Genomic DNA, 12,471 nt, shown 5'->3' with positions numbered 1-12,471 from the left:
ATGAAATTTATAATTTTTTAAATTATAAAATATTTCTTATTATCATCATCATTATTTTGTAAAAGAAATGCTAGTTATAAAACTTTTATAAAATTATTCATATTTTAAATTATTTACCCTCAAAGTTTTCCTATACTAGATTATACATATTGTGTAATTTCATGCAAATATCAAAATTTATCGAATTATAAAATAATTTGCAAAAGAAGATTTAAAGATTTTAATGCAAAAAGTTTTTGCAAACAAAAAAATAAATTAAAAAAATTGACGTTTTACACAAAAATTACCCTAACAAAAATTAATTGCATATTAAGCACCATTTTAAAAAATTACGAAACTAACACTCGGTCTTTACACGTATCGTAAGGCGCGGTTCATGGGCCACTCCTTATCCCACGTGGCTCCACATCAGCGTAAGGCGCAGTGCGTAGCCCACGTCTTTCTGTAAAGGGTGTTAGATCCGTAATATTTTCTGAAAGGGTGTCTGACACGTATATATTTAAGAAAAATGGTGATTTTTTTGGAAAATCGCCGGATTGCTAATATGGCTAGTGAGCTCAACCAAACTATACCTAGAGCAAATTAGAGTTGTAAATGAGACGAGACAAATTTTGAGCTACTTGAGATCGACTCGGTCAACGCTCGATCAACAGTTGAATCGAATGAACTCGAGCTCGAACTCAACTCGAATTCTTAACAAGCTAAAACGAACTACTTAATACTCAACTCGAAAAGTTCGCGAGCTACTCGAAAAAATGTTATATTATAATTTTAGATTTTTGAAAATTACATTATTAAAAATATATTAAAAATACATCATTGATAATTATAAATTTTTAAAAATATATTTTTAAATGTAATATAAGATTTTTGTAGGTTCAAATTCAAGTTTGAGTTCGAGCTTAAATTGATCTTGAATCTCAAAATCGAGCTTCAATCGAGCTCGAGTTTCGAGCTTCAATCGAGCTCCTGAAATGTTTTGAATTCGAGTATTTTCGAGTTCGAGTCAAGTTTCAATATTATATTTCGAGTTCGAGCTGAGCTTAGCTTTATAATTTTTAGCTCGCAAGTTTTCGAGTCGAGTCGAGTCGAGGCTAATTTTAAACTTTTCGAGTTTAAGTCGAGCTTAACAATACTCGAGCTCGACTCGGCTCAGCAATACTCGAACTCGACTCGGCTCGTTTACGGCCCTAGAGCAAATACGAGAGATCCTGATTTGAGGGAATTAGGCAGTGGCAATTCTAGAATAATGCAGTGAAGGGAAAACACTACCTTCGAAGGAGACTCAAGTGTTGCTCAGCAGAACTGATCCTGGTTCGTTAGTGTATCTCCGTTTATCTATGGTTATAACTATCTTTTGGAATACCCAATGAATTATTGGTCTTGTGTTTAATAGATATTTTAAAATGTTAATGAAAGCTCAGAAACTTGATATTGTTGCTCTTCTTGAACCGAAAGTAAGTGAAACTAAGACGGATGATTTCATCGGCAAATCAGGTTTCGATTATTCCTTTATAATCGAAACTAATGGGATTTTAGTAGGTACTTAGATTCTATGGAAAGGTATAATTTCAATGGATTTTTTGGTGGTTTCGAATCAATATGTCCACGGTTATTGTGTTGACAGGTCGAGTTCAACAAGCTTCTTTGTCTCTTTTATTTATGCAAGACCAGATGGTAGTATTCGGAAGTTGGTTTGGAATCAAATTCGAGCTCTTACACCGGATGACAATTCTCCTTGTTTGCTTATAGAAGATTTCAATGCTATATGTAATTCGTCTGAGAGGAAGGGAGGTTCGCATAGAAGAACGAGAGTTTGTCCGAGCTTTGGTGAGTTTGTTTTCCAAGCTGAATTACTGGATATGGGGTTTGATGGTCCTCAATATACTTGGCAGCAGGGTAATCTTAGTCAGAGGTTTGATCAGTGTTTGTCTAATAGCCGTTGGTATAGTGTTTTTAACTCCACTAAAGTATTACATTTGCAGAAGATGGGATCAGATCATAAACCGATTTTAATGTCAACCGAGGTTCCAGAGTTGAAGCAAAATAATTGCCCTTTTCGTTTTGTGGCAGCTTGAAACGAGCATTCGGATTTTGAAAGTTTCATGACTAACTTGTGCAATAAGAATGACCCTTTGTGCACGATATGAACCCCTCTCCCCTTGTATCTTTGTGCTTTACATGGAAGATTGTCTCATGCAATTAATCAAAGAGTTGCAAATGGTTCTTGGAAGCAGATTCATCTGTCAAGAAATGTTCCTGGAATCTCCCATCTTTTTTTTTTTTGCAGATGACTTATTCCTTTTTGCTGAAGCATCCATGGAACAAGGAACAAGAAGTGCTTATAAGAAGGTCATGGAACAATTCTGTTCCTACCTAGGACATCCATGGAATGATGATTTTCCAACGAATATTTGTCGACAAAGGTGTTCCCGACTCTGGAAGGGGCAAAGTTGCATTTGGGAGGAGATTAAGAATAATATTTTTTGGAATATTCGAAATAGGTGCCAAACTGATTTCTGGAGAGAAGTTTGGGTTGGTGAGACTGGGCCCTTTGCTTATTACTGCTTGCAGAACGTTGATTCATAACCGGTGCCTGTGTGCAATATGACAACTTTGACCGGTTAATGAGACTGGGAGAGGCTAAAGACTCGTGTCCCTATGCATATATGCTATCGTATAACTGCTACCTGCCCTCCACGGCCAGAGCTTGATGACGATAATCCTGTTTGGAAAGGGGAAACGAATCATAACTTTTAGGTTCGCTTAGTTTACCTTGTGTTAACCCTAAGAGTAGTTTATGAGAATGACGATTGCTGGAAAATGTTATGGAAGTTGAACATTCCTCAACGAATAAAGAAAAAAAAGAAAACTTTCAATACGGAGAATAAATTCTTACGAGAGTAAAGCGTTCACCCCCACTTATTTAGAACAAAGCTTGGGCTTAGAGCTTATGTCATGCAAATGCGAGTAATGTGTGTGAAGAACATACAAACCTTTTACTATAAAGAAAAAAAGAGAACTCTCAATAGAAACTTAAACACTGCTGAAAACAAAGATTAAAATATTAATATCACAATTAAAAATGAAGAAATTAAAACTTCAATAGATAAATCATACGTTAAATATAGACTCAAACACAAAATTTCAAACACAACTACAATGCATAAGCGACTTACAACATGACTCTCTAAAAAAAAGTCCCCAGCAGAGTCGTCAAGCTGTCATAACCATTTTTTTAGAAAAACAATTAAGTTTAAAAAAAACAATTATGACTTTATAAAAAATTGGCGAGTTTGAAAAAATTGAATTGAAGTCGCCATCGACCTTTGAGCATCCTATTTAATGGGTCCGAAAATTGATTACGTGTGGGGAAGGATTAACACCCCCATAACGCCCAAAATTAACACTTAATCGCTTATATATTATCGCAAATGATGGAAATTATAAATTGAATATAAAGTTAAAATATGATTCATTTATTAAAGTTTAATTAATTTGCTTGGAATTATTTATTAGGAAAAATCCTTTAATTAGAAAAAAATATCAAGATTTGCTCATCCTCAGACAGGAAGACTATTTATTCTATTTCTTTCCTAAAAGAATATTCCCTCATTGATTTAAAAAACACAAATCTTATATAAGTTGAATATCGACATTTGCATAAAATAAAATAAATTACTATTTAGAGAAACATGCATTGCATTATTCAACTTAAAATAAAAAGATGAATTAATTAGAAAAATAAACTCGATTTATTTCAAATTCACATTTCGTTCGAACGTCGTATCGGATCGCACTACTTCGATCAAGCAATGCTTTCCACGCCCATTCTACAAATTGGAGTTTTTGAAAATATTTGAATAAATAACATTTAACAAATTCTTAAATAAATAAGCATTTAAAGGTACATAATTATAAAATACTACAAAATAAATATGTAGACATACACATATAAATATTTAATATGACATCGCATGCTAGCAATATTTATAGTAAATATGGTACATGCTAAGTTGGAGGGTAATATACAACAAACAAGCAATACCGGGATCAAAACACGTGAATACAAAAATACAAGGAGTTAATCAGACAACGATCCGAATTTTCAAGCATAAGATGATGATCAAATTGCATATAAACAAAATTTCGAGGAACTAAAAATAAAATAGATCGATTTTTAACAACATTTGAGATAGGGGGCTAAAATATAAACATAGAAAAATGAGAGTCAATAACAAAAATATATCAAATTTCATATATAGCAGCAACAAGTACCAAAATAGAATGAAATAACAATTACATGTCCTATTATGTAATAAATACAGGAGTTAAAACTCAATATATTTAAAACAATAAGGACTAAATTGGAAATAAAATAAAAATTAACACCAAGTCAAAATCAGTGACTAAAATGCATACATAACCAAGCACGAAGCATGAGTTAAACAATTTAAAATATTTGTAAGTGCAAAGGACCAAAAATAAAACGAACCCGAAATTTGCAAGGGTGAATAATAATTATACCTAAAAGCAACAATATACAAAGTGATGACTGAAATAAAAGATTTACAAATATTATGACCAGAGTCAAACATTAAAGAAATGGCATAACATATATGATGGTTACTTAAATACAAACATTAAAAGGTAAGTACTCGAAACCAAAATAACATAATACTTCATTCAATGGCCGAAAGATGAGACTATAAAGACAGAGGGACCTAAATCGTGATTATCCCATGCGCTAAAATGCAAACCCACCCCTATCGAAACTAAGTCGTTTTGCAGATGATATATATGTTTCAAACACAACAAAAAAAACGGTCATCCCTTATTTTTATCTCTTCCTCTCTTTCTGTTTTGGAGTGAATCCAAACTCCCCTCTCCTACCGAGATAAACTGTCGAAACCCTCTGGCCACTGTAGATCGATGGTTTCGGGGAGAAAACCAAGCCCCAAAATCTCCTCTTATTTCTTTAATAACCTTTCAAACACCCAAAACCCAAAACCAACCCCTATTCGAAACCCTAGAAATCAAAAATCTAAGGGAAAAGGAAAAGGTTTACCTCTAGTGGTGGTTTTTTGGTTCTGGTGAAGCTATCAACAGTTAAATCTCCCTAAAAGGTAGGTTTTTCCTTTTGATTATCTTCTTTTTCTTTGTTCGAAGTTCTCTCCCTTTTTTCCAGTCTGAATCCCCTTTTTTTTGTTCTTCAATTCTCTCTGTTTTTAGATATCTCTCCCTTCTCTTTGTTCCACTTTTTCTTTTTATCTTGCATTTGAGAGTTGATTATGGCTTTGTTGCTATCGAGAAGATAGGGTTTGAGTGCCCTATTTTAGCTTGATTGACAACCCTAATTTTCTTTAGGATTTCACTTGGATTTGTTCATATTTTTTATGGGGGTTTTAAACTGATTTACTTGATTTTTTACTGATTTGGTGCAGTTTTTTGTCATTGTTGATGATAGAAGTGGCGGAGGGATTCATCGGTGGCGGCTCACACGACGGGAAGCTAGAGGATGAGCGTGTGCATCTCACACACCAATCGGACGATCCAGATCCACTGGCGGCGACGGTTGGTTGTAGGATTAGGGTGAAATCTCTAATATTAGGTTGCATCCAGCCGTTGGATCTAAGCAGATCTGATGGCTAGGAGTGGTTGCGTAGAAAAGGGTCTCAATAACCCTAAATCCGAGTCAATCTATGCCATTAGATCATCCCCAGATCTAGCGACTCTCGTTCGTGCGGCGCTAGGCAGAATGAAAAGAAACCCTAGCTGTGTTGGGTTGTCAAGTTGGGTTGGGTGCTGGGCCTTAACCAAGTCTGATGTAGTTTGGATCCGAATTTGGGCCTCTTGCTTGGGTCTACTATTGGGCCCGAATTCTTTGTTATTTGGGCCTTGGGTAGGCTGGTTGTAACCTAAAAATAATAATAAAATTAGTGTTAGTAAATAATAATAATAATTATTATTATTATTAATAATTTAAAATCGGACAAAAATGAGTGTCTACAATTAGAATAGAAGAGTGGACAACACTAAAGAGTAAAAATCAAATCATTATACAATAAAAATCTCTATAAATTAGTAATGTTAGGATCATGTAATTTTATTAATTTAAAGAGGTGTTAATTAATCAATAAATTAATAATTTATTAAAAAAAATTAATTCAACAAACTTGTATTATTCTTTATGAACAAAACATATACATTGCATTAACTAACTGAATGATGATCATATACAATGTGACCAATTAAATAACCAGACGGTATTGACCGGTCAAAGATTAGTGTTCTTACGTGGGAAACCAGGCAAAGGACTTTAACTTTCGAAGAAGCTGAGTTTCAATTCGCACATCGTCTTAATAATCAGGCGACGCATCTGCTTGCGACGGAGACATCGTTGGATGAAGGAGACCATTTTTAGATGGAGGATGCTCCGACGAGGGTCCTTGGACAGATGGAGGAGGGCATGCGGTGGTTAGACCCACTGAAGTTGGCATATAGGTCGGAATTTCAACATGCAGGAGATTCGATCAAGCTTGAAGAGAAGATTTCTTTTAGTTAGAAGGTAAGGATGAGAACTTCTTTATTTATTTTTATTTTAGTTTTGTACTGCTTTAGTTTTTAGCTTCTTTTTTGACGTTTTGAGAAGTTGCTGGTGTGTCCAAATCAAATCAACCATGGCATATTAAATACGTAAAGTACTATGCGAGTATAAGAGAAATCACTCTACGTACACTCAAAAAGATTTGTAACAGTGGATTAATGAAAATTTTTATTTGAAAGTTAGTTAAGGTATAATATCGAACACACTCAAACGATTATTTAAGCATCTTTCGGCTAATTAAGAAAATGTCATAGTTATATTTGTAATTTAATAGACTTATTAATTTGTAATATTGAAAGGACCATAAATTTATATAAGGGTCTTCCGAAAAACTGTTATCTTATTAATTTATCAAAATTACTAATTAGACTTTCGGCGTAAGTCGGGACCAAAAAAATATTATTATAGAGAAGTTATTAATTTAACGAGTATTAATTTTTAGAGGTTCTACTGTTTTTTATTTATTTTTTCTTAAAAATATATTTATAATTTAATAATGGTTAACTGATTGTTAATTGTTTATCAAAAATCGTATTTGTAGTTGTAACTTGATCTTCACTTTTAACGGTTTATTTAACTAAAATTGTATAATCTTAGGGTAAACTATGCATTTAATATCTAAACTATTGGTTTTGGTTTGTTTAGTACTTAAACTTTCATTTTTTTTCCAAAATCATACCCGACGTTTAGTTTTGTTTAATTTTAGTACCCTCCATTAAAAACTTAACGCGTTTAGTACCTAAACTATCAATTTTGGTATGTTTTAGTACCTAAAATTTCAATATTTTCAAAGTTGAATGTTAAATTTTGAACAAGGGTACTAAAATGAAACAAAAAATAAACTTTAAATACAATTTTGAAAGAAAATGTAAGTTTAGATACTAAAATGGATCCAAACTGATAATTTAAGTACTAAACGCGTAATTTACCTTTAATTTTAATAATCTGATTTAATAATTTATAAAATATAACAATTTTACCAATTAAAGATTATTGTTAATGAGTTAATCTGGTTACTCCTAATTGTATCAAATTGTTGAACCGGACGTAATGTAACAATTAATTTAACCCAACAGTTAAAATAGTAAAGAGTAAATATTCGAGCTCTTTTCGAAACGGTAAAAATATCGGCGAGTTAATGAAAAATCAAGTACCTTGGCCTGCACATCATTTGATTCTTTCAAATAAAACAACATATGCTTACAAATCATCGATTCATTATATGGACGGTGAAAGAGTTTTTGAAATCAAACTATATAATTAATAAATTTAAAAGATTAAATTTATTATATTAATTAATAAAATATATAAATATTCAAAAAAAATTATTATATTAATTTAAAACTATCACATCAATAGTTTTATGAATTATTTAATAATATAATATTAAAATGAACAAATAAAATTAATTTAATGAACAAAATATTAATAACTGAGTGACTAATTTAAGTAATTTACGAAGAGAAAATTTATTTCACTGGTTGAATGTACAATATTATTTAAAAGAAAATCAACTTACCGGAGAAAATACAATACCTAAGTGACAATCTTCATTGACCTTGAAATTTTTATAACAGTTGATTTATATATTTTGCATCTCATCCAATAAGTAAATCTTAATTAATTAATTATATGTATACATGCATGAAATCCAACAACTTAGCCATTTTGGTTAATAATTGGTATAAATATATATATGTTCTTGCCATGATTTGTTGACACGTGTTAATTGTTAAGTGTTTTCATCGTACGTTAAAAAGACATTTACACTGAAGACAGAGAGAAAACTCATTTGTTGACTTTCGAGTCTTACTTGGTCAAATGCTGTATACTATTCGAACAAAATTATAAAATTATTTTGACAAAATCACAGTTATCAATCTCTTTCCAAACCTTTCCAGATATTAAAATACCAGTTAAATTTAATTAAATTATAATCATTAATTTTTTTCTTTTCTTCTTATTATTTTATTATGTCACAATATAATACACATTGAGTATGTAATTATTTAGAGCCATACATATGGTATTAAATATTAATCAATTAATAGGTTCCCAATTAAAGCAAAACAAAACTATATATGAAATAAATTATGATGTCCAAAATATATTATTCCTCCATTTTAAGCAAATGATAAAGAGTTAAAGCAGTTTCCTTTATGGGTTTTACACCCTTTTTTAAAATCATTCCTTTTGAATTATATATACCGCTTCAAACAACTACTTTTTTCTTTGCATTATTAATTGAAAATCATAATTTTCACTCAAATTTTATGTTTTTATGATTTATATTTGATGTTCAGTAAATAATAAGTTAAAATAGCAGATAGTTTTGATTATTTTATAGCTAACTTTGAGTCCATGGCTAGAACTGCTCCCACAAACTTTAAGAGCTTTGACTTGTAACAGTTTTTTAAATGTTTCGGTCATGATTATGATAATTAAATTGTGATTATTAAAACAAGTCAAAATCTTACGTGAAAGCGAAAGTCATATAGAAAAGGCCACCTATTACTGTAAATATGTAAAAAAAATAAGGGGTTTTGATGAGTCAGCTCAGACGTTTCATATAATTTGCATGCAATAAATACGCTGCAACCTCACTCGTCTCTATGAAAGGAAATGAATAGTTCCTACACTCAATAGAATTAGAAAACCCCATTGAGAAAATCTTACTATATAGCTTTGATTTAAATCAATCCCCTTTCACAATTTGCTAAAATCAACACAAGGGTTTAACCCTTTTTTTCATTTGCCCGCCGGCAGCCTCAGATCAGAGGTCAGAGATTCTGTAATCTCATGTTTCTGGTGTTCTTTCTTTCTTTTTTCAGTAATTTTATGAGCTTTTTGTTGGTTTAATTTAAAGTGTTCTTCGTAAAAGATCATGCTGATACATGTATATATATTATGTCTGTGAATTTATGAGATGTTCTCAATGGAGTTGACTCACTGAGTCGAAGTACAGGCTTCTGCAATTCGAAGGCTTTGGGGGTAAGGCTTTTGAGTTTCCAGCTTCTGGTCTTTTGGGTTTGTGAAAGAAATCCGAGTGAAGATCATGAAGAAAGCTCATCTTTCGCCATTTTCATCACACTCGTACAACTTTGGTAAGAATCATTATTCTAAAATCTAAACCCTATGTGTATATGTGTACGTATATGTATACGATTGTTAACTTTTCTGGGTTTTTTTGGTTGCAGGAAACAATGAAGTTCAGATGCCTTATTTGGATGTCCTTTTGCAGATGGAAAGCAAAGGGTATATGTTCTGTCCTAACTAAGAATATCAGTTGTATTAATAATATATTCTGCATAATACAAAACCTCTATATATGTTATTAAAACTCGAGAGTCAGGGGCGGATCCATGACAAAAATTCAGGGGTTGCAAGAGCTTCATGGGTGGCACTTTTGATGGGTGGCACTTGTGGAGGGTTGCCTGGGATATCCCGGGCACCATGGAGGTCCGCCCCTGTCGAGAGCTAGTTTTGGATACGAATATGTATCGGAAACAAATATATCTAATACAAATATTTTATCAAAAGTATGTCAAAAAAATATTTTATCAAAAGGAATCATTTATATACGTTACATTAATTGTCCAATTCTAACAAACTCTTCAATAAAGTTGAACCAAATACTTGCAAACTTGATTTGAAAATTGCCCCATATATTTATATATGCTTTCTTGTGTCCTGAATTTAGCTCAAAATTCAATTAACCATTAAAAAGAGTACTTGAAAGATACCTTTTCTTTTGTCGGGGAGTTCATTGATGAATCATGAATGGCTATCTTTAATTGCCAAAAAGAATATAAAAGTATGGTAGGTCAAGTTATACAAAACTAAAGTTATATACTTTTTTCTTGCAGGTCAATAACTTTTATGTGTATTGAAGAAAAACCCTAATTTTGATGGTTCTTTTTCCACTTTTTTTTCTTTTTGCAGGAACGTGGAGGGAGAAGCATTTTGTATGGAACCCAAAATCTTGAACAATGACAACCAAATAAGAGATGGGGCCTTTGGTATTCCTTACCAATCCCATTTCAACTCTAATTTCTTGCCAGGTTTGGTTCATGTCTTTATCACATTTGTACCACTTTTAGAAATTTTCTAACCCAAATGCTTTGCTTGGTGTTAGATTATCAGTATGGCAGCTCCAATTTTGACCACAATTTCCAGCAACCAATGTCACTTGGCAGCAAGCTAGCGATTCCACATTTTGAATCGGTACGCTGCCATATAGATTTAACAAATCTTAAACTTCATATTTTAGGTTGGACCGAACATAAGTAAAATTTAATATGTTTAAAAGATGTTATTTTCTTATATGTATATCAGAATTTAGGTCAAATAAATAAAACTATTGATTTCATCTTTACCAGGGAAACACACACAACTTTCAAAATGGAAGGAAACATGAGATTAACGATGACCCGATTAATGGAGTGGATGAGAGGAACAAGAAGAAGAGAAAGAAGTTATCCTCCTTTGAACAACAACTATCTCATCAAACCATTGAGGAATTAGCAGAAATCAAAGATTTCAGGGTATGGGAATTTGCAGTTTCTAATTAAAAACAATAAACAATTAATAAATTCTTTTTTCTTTTTGTCTGTGCGTGTTTTTAGTTGGATATGCCTGTAAGGAGAAGCCAGAAGCTAAGTGACAAAATCACAACTCTTCAAAAGTTGGTTTCCCCCTATGGAAAAGTAACCTTCCATTTTAACTACTTCAAATGATACATACATAAATTAACGTTAGAAAGAGCATATTTATTCAACTATATATTTTACGTGGGTCTGGTTTGATAAATTACTGCAGACAGATACGGCTTCAGTTCTTCAAGAGGCTTCTATTTATATCAAACTTCTCCAAGAACAAATTCAGGTATATCAATTGATTTTTGTTTGTTTTGTTTACTCTTTGTCTTTTTTACAGTCCCCTGTTGAATTTCTCTCAGATGCTGAGCAGTTCATACAAGAGTCCCAGAGCTATTCATCCACAGGTAAATTATTTCAACATTGTATAAATTAAGTCATATTCTTAAACACTGTCAAATATTTAAATTGCTTATCTGAATTTATCCTTTAAGTACTATATAAATTATTTATTTGGACTAAGTAATGACATTATAAAAGTAGTAGAGGCAAAACCATAATTCAACATATCTTTTGGGTTTTATTTTTCATTGTAATGATGTATAATTTAAATCTTATTTTACAAAATTGCATTTATTCAGCAGGAAATTGGAAAGAAGCAGCAAGATCTAAGAAGTAGAGGACTTTGCTTGGTTCCCATCTCATTTTCCCAGAGTGCGACGAAGGAAGAACAATCATCGCTGGAAAATTCAAATAATATGTGAATGCAAATTGCAAAAGCATTGCCATAGTTTTATCCCATTACATATACATACTATATTTCCGATTTTAATTGCCGAAATTTATTGGGTGGAAATGAATAGTAGCATTTGGCTTGATTTATGGTTTTTGATGGTAATAGTTTTCGGTAATATTGTGGGGCTAAATTCATTTTAAAAAATATAATTTTAATCAATGCTATTATATATTAATTTTATTTTTTCTTTGATATTTTGATTTATAACATTTATTCTCATGCAATGATTTATGCAATCTCTTGTATGAGTAAAGGTGAGCATTCAATCGAGTCGAATAAAATTTTTTTCGAGTTAACGAGTCTTATTTTACAACTCGGAGTTGACTTAAATCTTTTTGAGTCGAGTCGAATTTTTGAGTTCCTATTTAAATTTAATTATAAATATTTATAATATTATGGTATTATTTTATTTCAATTTAAATGGGTTTTTTATGATCATATACAATACATATATATTACAATCCATTCTTGTG

At 31.6% G+C, this 12,471-nt stretch overlaps 1 protein-coding gene across 2 annotated transcripts; it reads left to right on the top strand.

Annotated features, from left to right (window-relative positions):
- Positions 1-9,238: 9,238 nt before the first annotated feature.
- On the top strand, positions 9,239-12,080 carry LOC120116751 (transcription factor bHLH111-like). 2 transcript variants are annotated; one of them, XM_039137162.1, is made up of 10 exons: positions 9,239-9,386; positions 9,573-9,711; positions 9,805-9,862; positions 10,550-10,668; positions 10,743-10,831; positions 10,987-11,151; positions 11,233-11,313; positions 11,426-11,491; positions 11,565-11,609; positions 11,847-12,080. In XM_039137162.1, exons 2-10 carry the CDS (start codon positions 9,663-9,665, stop codon positions 11,964-11,966), a joined length of 792 nt encoding a protein of 263 aa, XP_038993093.1. In that variant the 5' UTR covers positions 9,239-9,386; positions 9,573-9,662; the 3' UTR covers positions 11,967-12,080. The 2 variants fall into 2 exon arrangements, with proteins under 2 accessions (XP_038993093.1, XP_038993092.1); XM_039137161.1 differs by having other exon boundaries at positions 11,844-12,080.
- Positions 12,081-12,471: the final 391 nt, after the last annotated feature.

Source organism: Hibiscus syriacus, unplaced genomic scaffold, assembly GCF_006381635.1.
Source record: "Hibiscus syriacus cultivar Baekdansim isolate YM2019G1 unplaced genomic scaffold, ASM638163v2 tig00110303_pilon, whole genome shotgun sequence".
Lineage (NCBI taxonomy): Eukaryota > Viridiplantae > Streptophyta > Magnoliopsida > Malvales > Malvaceae > Hibiscus > Hibiscus syriacus.
The sequence above is the reverse complement of the archived record's forward strand: the minus strand, read 5'-3'. Positions and strand labels throughout refer to the sequence as shown.